Source organism: Solanum lycopersicum, chromosome 8 (assembly GCF_036512215.1).
Source record: "Solanum lycopersicum chromosome 8, SLM_r2.1".
NCBI lineage: Eukaryota > Viridiplantae > Streptophyta > Magnoliopsida > Solanales > Solanaceae > Solanum > Solanum lycopersicum.
The window spans coordinates 62,338,317-62,358,303 of NC_090807.1; the positions used below are offsets into that span (position 1 = coordinate 62,338,317).

The following is a 19,987-nucleotide window of genomic DNA, read 5'->3' on the forward strand; positions in this document are numbered from 1 at the left end:
CATTTTATCTCGTTTAAGTTTATATTATAAAATTTATTATTGTTTTGACATAAATTTAACATAGCTAGATATCATGTAAAATAAGCAGTTTTAACCTCAAAATAATCAGTATTCGTAGAATCCAAGAATGAATTTCATTTCAAGAGGTATAATGTAAACAATCTATTCTATTATAAATAATTGTTTTTACGTATTATAATACGTGACCTATAGATCAAATAAAGATAACTTTACGTTATTCCAAAACTACCCTTCATGAAAAATATATTAAAAAATATCTCCCAACCATGTACACCTTCATATGGACCCCACTTACCCACCCACCCTCCAGCACATTATCTGATTACATAATAGTACAAACTCTGTCTCTCTCTCTCAAAATAATACAGCTTTTACATTGTCCATGTATTATTGTGTATATATATGTATATATCTTTTAGCACCTTCTTCTTCTTCTTCTTCAAAAGGGTAGATTCCCCAAAAGATTACTCTTTTATGGTTATATTTTTTTAACTTTTACTTTTTACAGAGAGCTTTGGAGCTTGAAAAAAGTGAACCCAAATTTTTTCAACTATCTTTTACCCTTATAACTCAGATTCATGTTCTCAGCATTGCTTGTCACTTTCTTTAAGGTATACAAAAATTCAACCCCTTTTTCTTTCTTTTTGCTTTTCTCCTTTTTTTGTGTGTGTTATGTATCAAAGTTTAAAACTTTTGTCTTTCTTTTATTAATAACTCTTTTCTTGACATTTCTACAAAAGACCCCTTTTTTTTAACATTAGTTTATCTGTGTGTGTTTTTATTGAAAGTTGAAATGTCTCCAAGTATTTAATGGTTGGGAAGTTAGGAATATCTTTGTTTATGTTTGACTAAATTTTGGAACATTTCAACCTTCAAAGCTGCCAACTTTGGTTTTTTTTCTTTCTATGTGTAGTTGTTTGGGTTGAAAAAGATTCTTGAAGTTTAGGATGATTTCAAAGGTTTGATCAGTTGAGTTAATTGAATCTTTCCAAATTGAGGGTCTTTGCTGAAAAGGACAAATCTTTGATTTTATTTGTAGAGTGATTGACTTTTGTAGCAGTCTATGAGTTTTTGGTTTATGCTAAGAAGTGTTTTGGTTTACCAGATGGATGGTTTTTGCAGTATCAAGAAATTGTAAGTAGTGAAATTGAGGCTGCAACTGAGTAGAAAAAACAGGAAAAGATTGAATTTTTTGGGGGGTTGAAAGATATGGAGAAAAAAGATGGAGAGCATTGGAAGGAAATGGTGAAAAGAATGCTTCCTCAGGGAGGAGATGGGGAAAATATTGAATATTCAATAGCAATGGAGTATACTGGTCCTTTGTTGTCATATGAGGTTCCTAAAGTAGAGCCTCTTGATGTGAATTCTAGTGCAATTCCAATAGCAGAACCTCTTTCAGAATCAAGAAGATCATTGAGTAATGGTGTTGCCCCGGTTATCGAACCTATTCCATTGCCGGTATCTCGTATTGCTGGAGTAACAAGTTCCCCTAGTCATAGTCCAAGGGTATCTTATAGTTCTGAGTCTCAAGTGTCTGTCTTGCAGAACCCTGATTCTTCTTCAGGTTCTCCATCAGCATCCCCGGGTTCAGTGCTGAATCACCAGGGGAGAAGAGCCCCAGTAGTCACCTTTGTTGACAGATCTGAAAGAGTAACGGGGGAAATTGAGAATCAAGTCTTTCCTGAAGATGTTGGAGTTTCTAAGGAGAGAAAAAAGAATAAGAAGTCAAGAGTCTGTCATAGGTGTGGAAAAGGGAAGTGGGAAAGTAAAGAGTCTTGCTTGGTTTGTGATGCAAAGTATTGTAGCAATTGTGTGCTTAGAGCAATGGGTTCAATGCCGGAAGGGCGGAAATGTGTGAGTTGCATTAGCCAGCCAATTGATGAGTCAAAGAGGTCCAAACTTGGTAAAAATTCTAGAGTCTTATCGCGTTTGCTTAGTCCTTTGGAAGTCAAGCAGATAATGAAAGCAGAAAGAGAATGTGCTGCTAATCAGCTCCGCCCAGAACAGCTGATTGTGAACGGATCTCCTTTAAAGCCAGATGAGATGGCAGAACTCTTTGGGTGCCTTTTACCTCCTAGGAAGTTGAAGCCTGGGAGGTATTGGTATGATAAGGAATCTGGACTATGGGGAAAGGTAATCTTTTGTGTTGAGTTAAATCAAGTTCTGTTATTTATTTCTTATGTTAGAAAGAAGATGCTAATATAGTTTCGATCATTTAACAGGAAGGAGAAAAACCAGACAGAGTTGTCAGTTCAAACCTAAATTTTACGGGAAAACTTAGTGCTCATGCTAGCAATGGAAGTACTCAGGTTTACATTAATGGCCGAGAGATAACAAGACGTGAACTCCGAGTGCTGAAGGTTTGTTTCTTTTTTTTTTATAATTAATTGTGCGTATGCCTAAACTATATGTATGACAATATATTTAATTCTAGAATTGTTGTTATCCACAATTTAAAGGCCACCTTCTATTTACTAACCTGTTGTTATGTGTTCATGACAGCTTCTATAAAATTTGTCGCTTCTTTTCAATCACCCAGCAATGAAGCTGGATTAACTTTCTTTCCTTATTTATGCTCCAATTATGTGTTTTATCGCGTCCCTCCAATCAGTCGTTGTTTGGTACGTAGGTAAGGATAATAATCCTGGGAGAAAAATTGGTATCAACTTTATCTCATGTTTGGTTTGAGGTATTAGCTAATTCCATGATTGTTTTAGCCCACCATTTGCACTAAAATGGTGGGATGACTATCCCAAGTAATCCCATAGGTGCGGTAAAATAACCCGATAGGATATCCTTGCTTATCCCATCTCACATACCAAACAGGAATTTCACTGATGGTAGATATTAATAACATCCATGCATATAATCATTTATAGATCTTAGATTCTTTCCTTTTTATCTGTTCATGGGATGAATTTTGCTGGTTGAAAGTGGTGAGTCATACCTCCCAATTCTTCTCCTAAATTTTTTGCATATGGAGATGCCATAATTTTTACAACTTCCGTTCACCCGATCTATAAACTTTCTCAATCTGTTATTTCTCCATTCATTTGTTTCTTCTCTTTCCTTCTAAGCTGTCAAACTATTGTAAGATTTCACTAAAACTAAAAATTAATTATGTATGTCCATAAAATCATTTATAGCTTCGAGTGTCTTTCCTTTCATCTTAGATGGTCGTGAAAAGTAACATTTTTTGCCTTGTATAGTAGATTTTAGTTGTCATTTTCTAGAGCTAGTGCATTAAGTAGCTTTGACATCTTTAGATTTGTATTTCGCTTTTAACTGTCCGAGCTAGTTATTTGACTGATTGTCATGTTACAATCTACAATTTTGGATCTAACAGATTTTCGTTGTACCTTCTCACAAAAGGAAAGAAATGGGTTCCAGCTGACCTTTACCCTTTTTCAAGTACTTTTATTATTCCCTTGAACTTCATCTTGTTTTTTTTTGGGCTAAAATAGTAGAATCTCAAGTATCCCGGTGAATCATATTAAACGTCCGGAACTTTCCAAAATTAACCTTTCCTTGCCTATCACCGCAACATAATCAATCAGCCAGGTTTGTCATTATTGAGCTCAGAATCTAAAAGAAGTACCTCCAGAATGTAGTTTCCTCACAGAAAAGCTTCATGCACCATATATGTAAAAAAACCAATGGAACAACCTAATTTACCACTGTTTGAAACAGTGGTAACAACCACCTATTGAGAAGATAGTAATATTCTTTCCATGTTCTTTTAGCCCAGTTCTCATTCAACTCTGCTAAGCCTGGTGCTGGCAGTTTTGATCAAACCTGTCTACCACACATGGACTTCATTGGTTCCAGAGATTTCAGTGATACCCAATTCAGGATGATCCAGTGTCGATGTTACACCTGATCCAGACTAGCTAATACGTTGTTACAACATTCAACTTAAGGCCCTTCGATTGGCCTTTCTTCAAATGATGTTCTTCCTAGAATGCAACTCTGTGCATGCTTATTTGTTTCCTCATCCTTTTATGTACAATGAGTCCTGACATAAGTATCATTTCAGTTTGCAAAAGTGCAATGCCCTCGTGACACTCACTTTTGGGTATATGATGATGGTCGTTACGAGGAAGAAGGACAAAACAACATTCGGGGTAACATATGGGAAAAGGTAGCACATTGAATTGAATGTAGGGTATGGTTTCAACTATGTCATTCAACGAAGTTTTTGATTTTATATCTAATAATTATATTGACATGCAGGCGACAACAAGGTTTGTTTGCTCTCTGTTTTCCTTGCCTGTACCACATGGTCAACCCTATGGACAGAGAGACGAGCCTAGCAATTATACTACTGTTCCAAATTACTTGGAGCAGAAAAGGATTCAAAAGCTACTTTTACTAGGGCTTGAAGGTTCTGGAACAAGCACTATTTTCAAACAGGTATTGGCCTTATGCAGCATTCCTTTTTCTGGAAAAAAGGGTTATATTCATTATTTTCTTGATTAATTATTGAAAGCTTCTTTCTATATATAGGTCAAATCTCTAAGATTTTTATCTTTGCGCTCTGAGTACGTTAACTGTTTTCAGATCTCTGTAGTATAGCTTGCTAAGTTGCGGTTCATTTGTTCTATGGACTTGAATCTGCTAGCATTCACATATTTTGTTTTGCTGCCAGAAATTTTTCTAGCATCATATTGCAGCCCAATTCCCCAATCAGTTTGGGATTCGAGGCTGGGTTAATTGATTGGTTGATATATTGAGGCTGAGTTATTTTGCTTAGAAATCAGATTAGATGACTTACTGTAACGACACCATTGTATTAGCCATCATAAATGAGGTACAAATGGAATTAGTCATAAATTTAAATGGATAAATTGTAAAATGAGGATTGACAGGAAAGAGATATCGTAGTGGTAAGGGTTCTCCTCCTCCAACCTTCGGTTTGAGTCTATAAGGGAGCTCAGTAGGAAAACCATTGTTCATCACTTAGTGTTTACCATATAATTTTCTTTTTTTGGAAAAATTCCCTCCTTTTCGAAAAGAATGACCCCTTTCTTTTTTTGGCAACACTTTAATCTCAACTTTCCACGTGGCATGTTTAAGGCAACAAGATTAAAGCGCATTTTGGCACATTTGACATAACTTTGATTTAGGACCATAAGATTGAAAAGTCTTCTTTATTTTTGTATATGTTTGAACAGGACAGATAATTGAGAAAATATTGGATTGAAGAGGCTTTACCGAGAAGTATAAAAGTGGGATACATGAAAATTTGGATGTAGTATAAAAAGATCTTATCTTTTCTTCTAGACTGTATTTAAAAAGACGGAAAGCAGAAATGCTTGCTTAATGTGAAGGGAAGGAGTGTCAGGTTTATTGACAATGTATTGAGAGATTGATCATGTATTTGCATGTCTCTATAGTGCTATTCCCTTTTCTCCTCCTCCGTTGTTTTATCCTTTGCTCCCTTCCTGCTCTGTGGTATAATTTATTATTGCATTCTGAACGTGAAATAAAACGTTCGCGGTATAATGTCTTTCTTTACCATTTAAGTGTTAGTTGGTGCTCCTTGCTGTCTATCATTTGTGTGTACTCATTTGCTTCTGCTTATAACCTTATTGTGTAGGCGAAATTTTTGTATGGTAACACTTTTACCTCTGAAGAAATTCAAGACATCAAATTGATGATTCAAAGCAATATTTACAAGTATCTGAGCATTCTTCTTGATGGAAGGGAGCGCTTTGAGGAGGAGGCTTTAGCAAGAATAAATGTGGAAGGTAATTTAAAATATATACTTTTAAGTATTGATAGAAAGGTGTTGTGTTAATAAACAAAGAGTTTCGTTAGATGCGTTAGACTGGCAGTTATCAGCTGGACTTGCAGGCTTTGCTCCCCTCCATCCTCCCCCATACCTTTGAACTCCATTTCCATTTGTGGCAAATTGTGCCAAAAGTGGAGCTCTTACCCCCTCATAACTGAATGGCATAATACATATATTGGACCCTAAACTTGGCTTCAAATTTTAACTTTGACCTCCAACTTTCATAATGCACAAACAGACACTTTAACTATCCAACTTTTAAATAAATAAACACATGAGTCCTACATGACACAATACACGTAGGACACCATGTCGGACAAAAAATGACAAGTAGGACATGTGTGTTTATTTGTTCAACTTTATACAAGTTTAAGTGTCTACTTGTGCACATTCAAAGTTGAAGGGCATAAATGTGATTTGAAGCCAAGTTAGAGGGCATATTTATGTATTATGCCTAACTCAATTGCAGAAGAAGAGATGTATGTTATATGCACCAAGTTTCATCTGCCAATAGTCAAATCTGCTCAACAGATATATTGGCATTTTTATTCTGTAAAATTCTCGAAAATGAAAGTTAGTTAGATTTATATGTAAGGTTTTCGTTTCTGTGGTTTCGGACGTCAAAAACATATGTCAGTCTACCCCCATTCTATGCGTTCATTTCTCTCAGATCTCCACTGAATGTCCCTTCTACGGAAAAGAGATTAGGGGATTAACTTGTAATTGCATAAACATTCATACTATTGGGAGGTAAATTATTTATCAGGACCTGTTTTAAATTGTCATCACCTGATAGAATATTTTGCATTGCCTTGCTACACCGTAAATGCAGCTTACATAGTTGTCATCTAGGATGGGAGAGCTTAGGTCCTCTTCTTGTCAATCCCTTCCTTCCAGTTGTGAATGAAATTGATCCTTTGTTGTGTGCTTGTGCCTTGTTGCTGAAACGATTTTGAGAAAGAGTGCAAGATCTTGTCTATTCTTGATTAAGTTCTTTTCAAAGAAAATAATCTTCAAGGAGTTCAGCTAACTGGTACTTCTTCAGTTATTGGTACTCTTTTTTCACATTCGATCAAATTCAAAGATCGTTATGACTCTAGCAGTCTTCCCCAATTTATCATATGGAAATTAAATACTGCATACCAATCTCATTGTCCACTATTGGAAGCTGGCAATGGCATGGACAAAGGACCAAGTGGCTGCAGTTTACTAACTGATCTCAATTTTTATAGATTGTAACACAGAATCTCCAGAAGACAGCAAGTGTATCTATACCTTAAATCAAAGGTTGAAGCATTTCTCTGATTGGCTACTGGATATTATAGCCACCGGTGATTTGGATGCTTTCTTCCCTGCAGCAACACGTGAATATGCTCCGTTGGTTGAAGAGGTCTGGAAGGATCCTGCTATACAGGAAACATACAAGAGAAGAAATGAGCTTCATTTTCTTCCAGATGTGGCGGATTACTTCTTGAGCAAGGTATTTTGCATATGACTCATTTTAACCAACCTATCCAATATAGTCTTCGTAATTAGTTCAGTCCACAAACATACTTTTTGCTAACTGTCTCGGATGTTTATGGAGGAATTATTTTAAGTATCTAGTTGATCCCAGTGGTGGACTTAACACTTTGTCACTTTTCACCTGCTAATTTCATCTAACCGTATTCTAGCTTCATACATCCGTTGTGTGCTATGATAAGATCTATATCACGATGTCTTCTCTAAAGATTCTACTAACCTATTCTTTCGATAAATAAGTTTGTAGTTATTTGTTCCCTGATCTCTTTTGTAATTTTCTTTTGACTTCTGGTGTGAGTGCCGATGTACCTTCATAGACATTCTAATGTTGACTGCTAGAATGTCATTCCTGTCCATGATTGTAGAATCTAGATCATTCCCCAAGGCACTATGGTTTATATGTAGCCCCACTTCTCTTTATTCTTAATTACACTTTCTTGAATGAGTTGATTTTGCTTATCATAGTGGAAGGTAAAAATGGATATTTGACTCTCTTTTTAGGCTGTGGAGGTATCAAGCAATGAGTATGCTCCTTCGGAGCAAGACATTCTGTATGCAGAAGGAGTTACGCAAGGTAATGGGTTGGCCTTTATGGAGTTCCAATTGGATGATCGTAGCCCAATGTCTGAAACCTATGGAGACAATCTGGAAGCTCCTCCCCCTCTCACCAGGTAGCGATTCTCTCTCTACTATGATATTTGTATTTTTTGTCCATGAAGCTACTATCCAGTAGTTTTTTTGATAAATGCAACGACGATACATTACATTTACATGTCTAATAGTCTATAAGAGTTTAGGGACATAGACTACTGCACTACTAATCAGCTTCAGAACTAGAATTGAAATATTTTTATAGAGTACAGCCTCTTCGATATAATATGAGTGTACTTGTACAAGTTATGAATGATTTTGGTAATTATGCTCTTTATGTCCTTCCGAACAGGTATCAGCTAATTCGACTAAATGCCAAAGGAATGAATGAAGGATGCAAATGGGTGGAGATGTTTGAAGATGTCCGTGTCGTAGTATTCTGTGTTTCCCTTAGTGATTATGATCAGATGTGGGTTGCTCCAGAGGAAAATGGTAGCGGTGCACTACTCCAGAACAAGATGATGCATAACAGGGAACTTTTCGAAACAATGATCAGGCATCCTTGTTTCAAAGAGACCCCATTTGTTTTAGTATTGAACAAGTATGACCTGTTTGAGGAAAAGGTCAACCGTGTGCCATTGGGCGCTTGTGAATGGTTCACTGACTTCAGTCCGTTGAGACCTCACACCAATAGCCAGTCACTAGCTCACCAAGCGTATTACTATGTTGCAATGAAGTTCAAAGGCCTCTATGCTTCCCTCACAAGTAGAAAGCTATTTGTGTGGCAAGCTCGGGCTAGGGAACGAATAACTGTTGATGAAGCATTCAAGTATATAAGGGAGGTCGCGAAGTGGGACGAGGAAAAAGAAGAGACCTACAACGTTGGAGCAGAAGATTCATTTTACAGTACAACCGATATTAGCTCGTCTCCTTTCTTCCGACAGGAGTGAAATAACTTAAAGACATGTTGATAGTGTAGATTAGGACACAGAGAGAGAGAGAGGGAGAGAGGAATGTAATATGGAAATAAGTTGTACTTACATTTTTTCGCCATCGCGTTTTTGCGGTTTTTACAGAGATAATGGTGTTGTTTCAGGTGAATATCTGGAGTTTGTGCCATATATTGTATGTTCTGATGCTCCTCAGAGAGATTTTGAATGGCAATACAAGGTTGAGAATAAGTACATATTTTGCATTCTGTCTCATCTTTCTGTTGTAAATTGTAGTATTTTATATCACACAACGTAGACAAACACATCCTAATTTATCTTGATATACCTCTTAGTATAGTGGCGGAACTAAGATTTTTATCAAAAAATAGTCAACATATTATTTACACCTTATAAGTCCTTCGAATATGTGGAATTTACAACACTTGCCTCTCGTTAATAGTTTGACTCTATCATTATTTAGTCGCGTAAAATATGCCCTTATACAATAGAAATTTAACCGTAATTATTTAACGAAGGAGTGTTGATCGACTCCCATAGTAATGGTAGCTCCATTCATGCTAGTACACAACAAAGAGAAAGAAAAAAAAAACTTTTCAAGTCTCCTAATTGTTTTATTTCATAGTTTTTTTGTGTATATGATATTATATTATTTTTGATAAAAATAACATCGAGATAGATTCTATTCTTTTTCATTATTGTATGATTTCGGCGTCTTATAGTAAAGGATAAAATATGAGTATTAGATAGTAAAACAAAACGAGAAATCACGCTAAATTATTTATCTATTACCATTATATAACGATGAATTTGACAATCATCTAAACAAGTTATATAAAAGCTTATTAGTGGATCTGATAAGGCTATTGATTGTGAAATGACTAATCCACCACTTAAGCTTAGTGGATGTTCACCTCTCTTGATTTTGACTAAATAAGTTGCTCCATCACCAAATATTATACTACATTGTTGTTATTTTAAGTGACACATAGTCATTATAAAGTAATTTTAAAAGATAGGTAAAATAAACTTTTGTCATCTCATTCATGTAACATACTTTTGGTACGAGTCCGGAGTTTAAAAGTTATAAAATATTAATAAAAATTTTAAAATGGTATATAAAATTTTATATTAATCAAAACGGTAAAATCACTGGAACAACAGCGATTTCCTCCACCGAAAAAAGCAAAATCGCTGTTACTGCAGCGATTTTGCAAAATGTGGTTTTTTTTCAAATTTTTTTTTTATGAAAATCGCTATTTAAGAAAATCAGTGCTATTTTCGTAATTTTTTTTAATTTTTTCAAAAATCTCTGATTTTTTTTTTTAAAAAATCACATACTGCAGCGATTTTGCTTTTTCGGCGGAGGAAATCGCTGTTTTTCCAACGACTTTACTATTTTGATTAATATAAAATTTTATATACCGTTTTAAAATTTTTGTTAATATTTTATACCCTTTACGCGCCGAACTCCTTATAAGTCTCTTTGAATTATAAATTTTTTTTACCATATGTAACTCTTTATATCAACTATGTATGTATAATAAAGGGAAAAACCACAATTATCTCTTCAACATGTGTTTATTTTCTATCACTTTTCGACCTACATGACAAGCTTAAAAATAAAAAATCAACAAATATTGAGCCCACAAAATAGTACCACATAAATTAACCTACGTATTAAAATTTGTTTTCAAATTTTAAAATTATGCAATCAATCAAATACTTTCATATAAAATATCATAGATCATAGAAGGAGTAATAATTGTAAGAGATAGCTAGCTATCCACTTGAGTTTCACAAATAATAAATTCATTCATTTAGTAGATAAACTTCACCAACAGAATGATGATAACAACACAAGTAAATCATGACCAACAAAAGCAATAACCAAACAACTACTACAACAATTATGGACGAGGAATAAAAAAGAATGAAAAAAACTAAAAAAAGAATGAAAAAAGCTACTTCTGTATCTTACTCGAACTCTTCAGAAATAACAAACAGATATATATATATATATATTTACAAAATTCGACACGAGTGATACATCGAAAACGCAAGTGAATGAGACAATACTCGTGGTCCAACAAAAAGTAATCAATACATAGAGTGAAACCTGTGAACTAAAAAAGTGACTTCTAAGTGAAGTAAAGACACCCCTTTTTTTCCTCTATAAAAAAGAACCCTTTAACTCACACAAGAATTCAATCTAAAAAAAAAAACACAACACACAAAATGGTATTCAAGTTGAGACCTTTTTGCACTTTGCTTCTTATTCTTGTCTTCATTTTCCTAAGTTCAACAGTTCATTCATCAACTTTTGTTCATAGTAAACATGGCATAAGACATGTTCATGGAGTCCATCAAAGGTGGAAAAAGGAGCCATGGATGAATCATGGAAGCAACAGAGGACCTCGAAAACACCTTGTTAATCCAACGATTAATCATCGATTCGATATACCAGAATTGCCCCTTTAGATGTTAGTTTTAGCCTTTTTATAGTTAAACATCATGTTTTTATAGAGTTAGAAGTATATTTAAATTAATGTAAGTTCATATCTCATATCAAGACTATGTTTTCTTTCTATTGGTTGATTATATAGTCGATCTCATCTTATTTTAGCTAGCTATTTGTAAAATAGTAATATTTGATTCAAGCTAGCATGCACCTCAATTATTTTATCGAGTACTTTCTATCTTCTGCTAGCACAATTGGATCCACGAAAATAGAAATAGAAATCATCCGATTGTATGCCCTGTCTTGAAAAAATATATTATAGTCCGATGACAAATTAAAATTTAGACAGATAGAAAAAAATCATCAAGATGGTTATCATTTAATATAATTTATATCTAATTAGGCTAAGTAGGGTGCTCATGTACAAAGAGTACTCATCATTGATTAACAAAAATTATTATAATACCACATGGTTTATCTCAAAGTATAGTAGTCAACAATACTAATTTATATCTTGTGTGTTTGAGAGATAAGCTTCTTCATATAGGCATGCTAAAAGTGGAAGCAAATGAATTATTCCCCCTTCTTTTTGAAGCAAAGGATATTATATAAATAATTATTCGAATTTGGCTTTACCTGACAATTAAACACTTCAACTAGTATGTTTCGTGAGCACTCAATACTAACGTGACACAAATTTGTCAAGACTCGAATTCATGAATTTTCACTAAAACATCAACTCTCATACAAGAAAGATTAAAAGAAGGTATAATATATACATTAAAATGCATTTTAACTTTGTCTCAACTGATATCGATGCTCTCCTATTTTGAATTTACACAAATAGATCTTAATTTAATGATGCACATGTTCTATGTGGTATTCTACAGCATAATTTGTTATCTTATATTCCTACGTGCATTATATCATACAAAACGTATATATATTTATTTAATTTTATATAAATTAAAGTGTCTGCATATACACAGCTAAAATTGAAAAACATAAAAGCCAGTTATGATCAAATTAAATAACAAATTTATGTATTATATATATGAAAGAAAACAGTAGAAGATAAAAATCAATAATTTGAGAAACAAAACATCAACCAACACTCCAACAGTTAAATTGCAAGTGTTTGTTTGGATGCAACAACAACAAGAAGAAAAAGTCAACAAAATGGAGAGGACAATGAAAGGGGTCACAGAAGTTGACAGCATTTCAAATAAATTAAATTATGATTATCAATTTATCATATCATAAAATTTCAAAAATTTAAATATTTTAAAATCATATTTAATTAATTTAGTATATGATTACGATATAATATTTTTCAAAGTCAAAATTATTGATTCCAGATTTCCTCGTCCATGCTGGGATTCTAACCTTCACATGGTTGGTAGAAATAATTGTTTTTTTTTTCTTCACCTTTTCCATCACTAATAATGTCTGTTTAGTACTAAGTATAATACTATTAGTATTAATTTTAAAAATGATTAAACTGTCTAAAAGTAGCTATGTTACCCTTGTAAAGCATTGTTATACTTGTTACCTCCTTACTTCTAGTTAAAATCCAACTTGTTAAACTTAGAAATGTAAAAACTATCGTATTTTATCGGGACATAGAAATATAACTCTATAAAGAAATAAGAAGGTGATAATTGTCCGCTCAAAAGTCATGATTTAATCCTAAATGCATTCATTTCAGTAACACAAATCCACCAACAGAATGATGATGACAACACAAGTAGAGAGACATGACCCTCTACAATAAAAACAAAACACCAATAATCACAGGCTCTAATTAACACAAGCAATCAATGTTCAGTGTGTGACTTTATTGTGTGATGCAAAATAATATTTCTTGTGACATATTTTTATTAAATGAAAGAAAAAAGTAACACTTTTTTTACTCTATAAGAAGCCCCAATTATCCAAGAAATGCATATCAGTTACAAAAAACACAACATAATGGTCCTGCAGTTTAAGCCTTTTTGCTACCTTCTTCTTCTTGTCTTCATTTTCAGCTCTTCTGCATCAGTTCATTCAACTGATATAGGACTTGGTCATGGGGAACTTGGCGCTAGCCGTGTCCACGATATGCATCAAAGATGGCAATGGAGGTCATGGATGAACCATGGGAGCTTTCGCGGACCTCGAAAATACCTTGTGAATCCCAAAGCTAAGCATCCATTTGATGTTCCCAAATTGCCTGTTTAGCTCTTCTAAATTTCTAAGTCACCTATAAGCTCTTAAGAACTTGTGGAAGAATCACGCGGTGTGTGTTTCTCTTAAAATGGTGGTGTCCGCTCCAGTTTGTGCATATCTCGACAATTTCACAGGTACCCTGCCACCTCCCACTAGTACAAGTACACTCTGCACCATCAAGAACCAGACAGCTGTGAAAGAAGCAATACATCTTAGTGTAAAAATGCATGTATATTTTGATCAATGAAAAAGACCTTTCATCCCCTCCCCCTTTGTTTACTTTTTGATCATGCTTTCAATGTCAGCTCATTAGTTACAGCTCATACAGGGCCTCCTTCACTTTTTTCCTAATGAGGAAATGAAATATAACCACTACTTTCACTAACCTTGCTGTCACTATGTCAGTTTACCTTGTCTGTCTCACCAAGAAAATGAACATCTCCAGATTAAGCTAGGCTGTAAAATCCTAGCTTAATGTTGCTAATGTGACAAGCAAGACCCACTACTCTTGACAAACAAATCATACCAGCACATGGTTTCTCTCAGTAGAAGGAATTGACTTTGCTAATCAACTTCTGTATTCAAAGATGAAACTTTCAAATCAAACATGCCAAAAGAAAGTCAATGAATACCCCTCCCCCCCCTAGTTGTTGAAGGAAAGGATAATATGAAGTTATGCATCAATACCAAACAAGTTGGGATTGACTATATGAATTTTAACTGACCATGTTATTCTATAGTATTTCTTACCTCCCACCCACACATCTATCGGTTGAATCTACCAACCAAGGCTTAGATGGAAAAATTCATCTAGCTTTTTCTTAACCCTGATCTCCATAGTTTTCATCACCTACCATTGACCTTAATGGCTATCATGTTTCATTCACCCTTGGGTACTTGTGCTTTATTTTTCCACAATATACCATCAGATGCTATTTAGTCTACACTGAAAAGGATAGTTTAGATATGTAGATCAACTCCCATATTGAAGAACTCTACAGTATTCCTTCTACAGAACCACAGCTTTGCCTTTTGAGTGAAAATGCAGAATGAAAGAACATTCTATGCCATTTCATCAAAACACGTGCGCAACTTCGAACTCATTCTAGTGCAAATGGAGAAGAATTTAAAAGGGTTGCATATATATCGATCAGTTTGATATCTATGAATTCACATGCCTAATCTCTATTTGACCTCAAATTGATATCTAAGGTTTTCAACATTCCTTTCACTGGATTTACATTTTACTCAATGTAGAGTCATTTCAGTGCCCTTCAGCTATAAATAATGGAGTTCAAAAGTTTCAAAAATCACATCCTATCAAAATTTACTAACCTAGTTATCCATTGTATACCTAAAAGAAATTCATACTTCATGTGAGTGCATGAACAACTACAGGTAATACCATAAATCACATAACTTCCTTGGCATGTCTTTTGAGTAAAGTTATCACAGATGGTATCATTATATAACACACCTAGATGATACAATCAGCTAATGACCATGGTGGAGCAATTGGAAACTATATTTCAATCAGTGTGAAAAGAAATATTTACACTCAAAATGTGTGAAGTTTCCTATAAAAATAGAATTACAAACATTTCATCGAAAGCAACAAGAGAAACTTGGAAAGAAGTAAAATATGAAATTTCATCAGGTTTATCTGGTATAACAAATGTACTCTGAGACAGGTTCAGCAATGCATCAGCTAAATTCCAGATTCCTCCAGTAGTTTGAGGATACTGTGTTCAGGTGCACTTATTGACGGAAGAATAACCCGATTCATCGATGGTCTAGGTTTCGTTCCAGCAGACTCAGGCGCTGCAGTTGTTCCTTCCTGCATAACAGGAATATCAGCCCTTCTTCGCACTGCAGACACTCGCTCTTTCCATATTCTCCCATCCTGTGAGTGACAAAATACATACATTCCCAGTCAGCAGTCCAAAGAAGTAGATAAACAGGTATAAAAAGGAGCTGGGAGACCAAGTGACCCTATTATTTCTTGAGCAATGTAAAGTAATCCACTATTCTCTCAAACGAGATAGGCAAATGTTTTGTTGGTTTTGACAAACCATACCACTATATCCAACAGCTGAACTTAGACACCTTATATAACCAGCATGTGAAGAAAACAAGCGAAGCAGATAGATAGTAACTGGCATTAGATTTTCCAACCACATAACCCTTAACCACCAAACTTTATCATGTCTTATGACTCTTGTCAACTCTCAAGTCATTTGTGTACAGACACAAGAAAAGTATAGCTTTTTGTTCAGAAATTGCAGCAAACCGTTTTTTTTCTTATTCATACATGCAGAAAGGAATAATCAAGGAAGGCTTCCCTTTTGAGATTGTAATTCTCATCAGGGATATAACCTTTCCTTTAAAACAATGACAAGCTCCATTGGCATACATATTCTATCACTCATGATATAATGCTAACCGACTCAAAAGCCGACAGATTACAGAAGGCAAAGAAGAATTATTCAATTTAGCATCTTAATAACAAAAATCAAAACTTTATGACTATATGTGATGAGCATAAAAGAATGTGACTTGTGTATCACATCTATCTAACAAGGCACAGAATTCAAAAAAGCAGACTAGTCTATAGATGTTTAATGACATGAAAACTGGTTATAATGTTCTGTACAAGAAAAAAAATTAAAAAGAAAAAACAAGAAACAATTCAAGATAAGATCTGATAAAACAATTGTTAGGTTATTCGAATATCAGTTTGTTTTGTTTAGATGGACATAAGAAGAAAAATCAATGAAATGATGGGAATAGAAGGCAGAAAAGAGGTGCAAAGAAGTTGAGAACATCTCTTTCCTTGCTTTTCCATTCGTAGATTTCTTAATTTCTTCTTCTGTCATTTAAACCCCCCATCGAAAAGGCAAAAGTGTGTGAAGCATTCATTCTGTAGGAAGTATTTGACAGTTAAGACCAATAAACAGAATTTGATAACCAATCACAAAAAATCCTATTTACTTTTGGAAAACCTACAAATTATGATGGTTGATTCATGTCTTACAAGTCGAAGCTAAGAAAATTCTTAATTTCTGGACAGTGGCTTCTTGGAGCAAAGATACTAAGAACCTATAAAAGTCAATTAATCAAATAATTTCTGAAAGCTAGAAATAGGTCAACAGCCTGAAGCTATAAAGAAACTAGCAATATCAAGAACTGATTTTTTCACCAGTCCTCGTATCTCTCTATAGTAATGCAATATAGTTAACTGCAACTCATATAGAAAGTTTTCTCAGTTGCGAAATGCCATTATTGTACTTGCATAGACATCTAACACAATAACAGCATTCAAACAAACATGTTTGATAGGAAAAACAACAGCATACAGGCATATCAAACACAACTTCATGATACAGAACAAAAGCAAACTTACATTCAATATTGAAGGTTCTGGTAACGGACATAGAATTGGCCGATCATTATGTAGAGGCTCAGTCGGGTGTTCAACTGGTTTGAACTCAACTGCAATTTCAATACCATGAGGGTTGATAGAAGAAGCTCCAGCTAAAGTAACAGCACCTATTGTCTCTGTATTAGGGGGCAACACTTCTGTTTCATCCTGCATTTTCATATAGAACAGAAATCACTATAAATAAAACCAGATACTATAGTTTCAAGTGAAAAAAGTATGCTTTTATAAAATTATTTACAACAACATACTCAGTGTAATCCCGCAAGTGGGGTCTAGGGAGAGCAAGATTAACACAAACCATACCTCTACCTTTGCGGGGTAGAGCTCAAATACATTTACTTACACAGTAAAATCAATCCGGACGTAAAATAAAGTCAGTATAGTTGATTTTGACAGTTAAGAACACTAACACAAACATGTCAGCAGCAAAATCTCCATAATCAAACTCAAATTTAGACTCACCTACAGGCTACACACCATGAACCAGTCAATCCCACATTCCAAAAATCTAAAAAAAGAACCTAACTTTACAAAATTCTTAAACCAAATTCATACCAACACAAAAGATTAACCCATTAACAATCTAAACCCAATAACTATTCCTTGTGTGTGATCAGTCGATCTAAAGCAACAATCTTTTCAAATGAAAAGGATCAAATAACTCATATAATTATCAAATTAACATAATTAAAGAAGAAACTATTGATTCCCAGATCGAAAAACAATCCAATTTACATAATAGTTAAAGAATTTACCAAAAAAAAAACTCAACAACAAAAAAAAACTTACAAGTGCACTTTGAGCTCGACGATGCCCAGTTCTGCTAACAGAAAATCTAGAAAAAATTCCCACCATATTAGTCTCTTCACTATCAGAACAAAAATTCACCCAAAAGGGTGTCTTTTGATCTTATTAATTGACACAAAAATTCAGCTTCTCTTTCTAGAAATATAGTGAGAGAAACCAAGAAAAGGAGATGATAAGTTAGCTTGCATTGATGGTTTTGTCTAGATTCGATTTTAATTTTAATTAATTTATATTTCATTAATATTTTTTTTTTTAAATTCCTCCCATGTCATGATATTCATATTAAAATCGAACTAAATCTGAAATGGTATCAAAAATTCAGCACTCCACTTTCAATTTGCTATTTTTATTTTATTTTATTTCGATATAAAAGCTATCAAAATGATTTTCATTCTTATCATATTTTACTGAAAATCGAAATTAAGAAATTACTTAAAATTGTTTTTATAAAATTTTTAGAAAAAGTAAGACGAAATAAATTGGAGAAAAAATGACTTGATTCGATTACTTTGAAAACTTAAAAAAAAAAAATTATCATAAATTGGATGTAGGAAATATATAGTATAGTATTTATTTGGTAGTTGAAAGTGATACAAATTGAAAGTTGCCAATAAACACAAAGGGACGGTTTGTCAAGATTCATTGATTAGACAAAAAACTAAATTAAAATATCCAATTGGTTGGAGGGGAAGCAAACTACTTAAATTAGACGTAAGTGCCATGTGAGTGTGTTCATAATTATACCGGCGGTGGTAACAAATATACGAATTCTAAATTCGATTATAATTATTTGATATATGTTATTGATTCTATCGTATTAATTGATGTAAATTATTTCATTGGATTTGAGAGGTGCTTAAAAGATCATTGCGATGTTATACTTAGAGGTGAACCGATAGGAAAGGGAGAAGTTACTTACTAAAAACAATTGATTCAGATATGTTTATAGTTTAGTCTTGTATAGAGGTAATAGGATTTAATTTAATTAACGTGTGTCTGAGATCTCAATCATGTTAGTTGAATTATTTTTTGATTTTATTCGTTTATTCATTGAATTCACAATCACAAGAGGTCGGAAGTCAATCTGTACTGTTAAACACCAGTTTTGAATCGAATAATAATCTAGTGATACTTGTGTCTTTGTCCTTTTTAAAAAGGGAAAAGGATCGAACGTGTTATCAAACTTTGAGAAGAAACTCATGTATGTCATTTCTTAAAAATTTAGTTCATTTATGTTATTTTCGTTTGAGAGAACGTTTATTCATATTATTATGTTCTAATTAAAATAACATAAATAAATATTTTCTCGAAAGTCGATGACATATTTAAGTATTTTTCTTTTTTTAAATGGCATGTGGCTGTCTTCTTCACTGTATCACAGTGGATGTGGGGTTATTGAGAGTTAGATTGAGAATTTTGAAGATTTTAAATATAAAATTTAGTGAAAATTAAAAATATTAGATTATTATTTTTATTTATTCTAACTCTAATGAATATAGTTATGTAATACTTGTTGATGTTAAGTTGTACATCAAGATCACAAAAAATTACAAAATCTGAAATAATCAACATTTAGATATTAATATTTTAAACACAAGATAGAAGTTGGTTTAATTATTTGAAAAATTCAAATTTCACCTTAAGATTATAAAAACAAATTTTAGGTATTGCCTTTTTTTTTAAAGCCCCTATATTAATAAGTAATATAACATTACATGTAATGATAGATGCATTAATACAATATAGTTATGAAGGAAGATATGTATCAATTCTCAGTCGAGCTCGTTGTACTATGATTTACGTCTCATATATAATTTATGTGCCATTGATAAAAGTGGATTACCCAATACACACTAAATAAGGCTTGCAAATTTTCCTCGATCGAGATTTCCACAAATAAAAATATGATATTGATTATTATGTACATAATATTCTTGTATGGATATTGTAAAGTACATTTATAGGATTTAATATTATCACTTTCGTTATGTTATTAATTATTGACATAACTGAATAATTAAATCGAATAAAAAAAATCAACCCAAATCAAAAACCGATAAGTCCAATTGGGTTACATATTTACAAAATCAAAAAACTTTAAATTCGAAGTGAGTTATATTTTTACAAAATCAAAAATCAATACATTTAAATCGTATCAAATCAAACCAAAACATCGAGTTTTATTGTATGAA

General features: G+C 33.3%; 2 protein-coding genes across 3 annotated transcripts; one reads left to right on the top strand and one right to left on the bottom strand.

Moving 5' to 3' along the window:
* The first annotated feature begins 332 nt into the window (after positions 1-332).
* Positions 333-9,113, top strand: LOC101250038 (extra-large guanine nucleotide-binding protein 3). Of its 2 annotated transcripts, XM_010327284.4 has the most exons (9): positions 333-632; positions 1,127-2,154; positions 2,244-2,381; positions 4,058-4,162; positions 4,255-4,434; positions 5,621-5,771; positions 7,048-7,295; positions 7,838-8,007; positions 8,280-9,113. In XM_010327284.4, exons 2-9 carry the CDS (start codon positions 1,231-1,233, stop codon positions 8,875-8,877), a joined length of 2,514 nt encoding a protein of 837 aa, XP_010325586.1. In that variant the 5' UTR covers positions 333-632; positions 1,127-1,230; the 3' UTR covers positions 8,878-9,113. The 2 variants fall into 2 exon arrangements, with proteins under 2 accessions (XP_010325586.1, XP_004245917.1); XM_004245869.5 differs by lacking the exon at positions 333-632 and having other exon boundaries at positions 641-2,154.
* Positions 9,114-15,053: 5,940 nt separating this feature from the next.
* LOC101244515 (uncharacterized) lies at positions 15,054-18,338 on the bottom strand. Its single transcript, XM_004245937.5, has 3 exons — positions 17,778-18,338; positions 16,950-17,135; positions 15,054-15,449 (listed from the first exon to the last, which is right to left on the bottom strand). Exons 1-3 carry the CDS (start codon positions 17,841-17,843, stop codon positions 15,255-15,257), a joined length of 447 nt encoding a protein of 148 aa, XP_004245985.1. The 5' UTR covers positions 17,844-18,338; the 3' UTR covers positions 15,054-15,254.
* Positions 18,339-19,987: the final 1,649 nt, after the last annotated feature.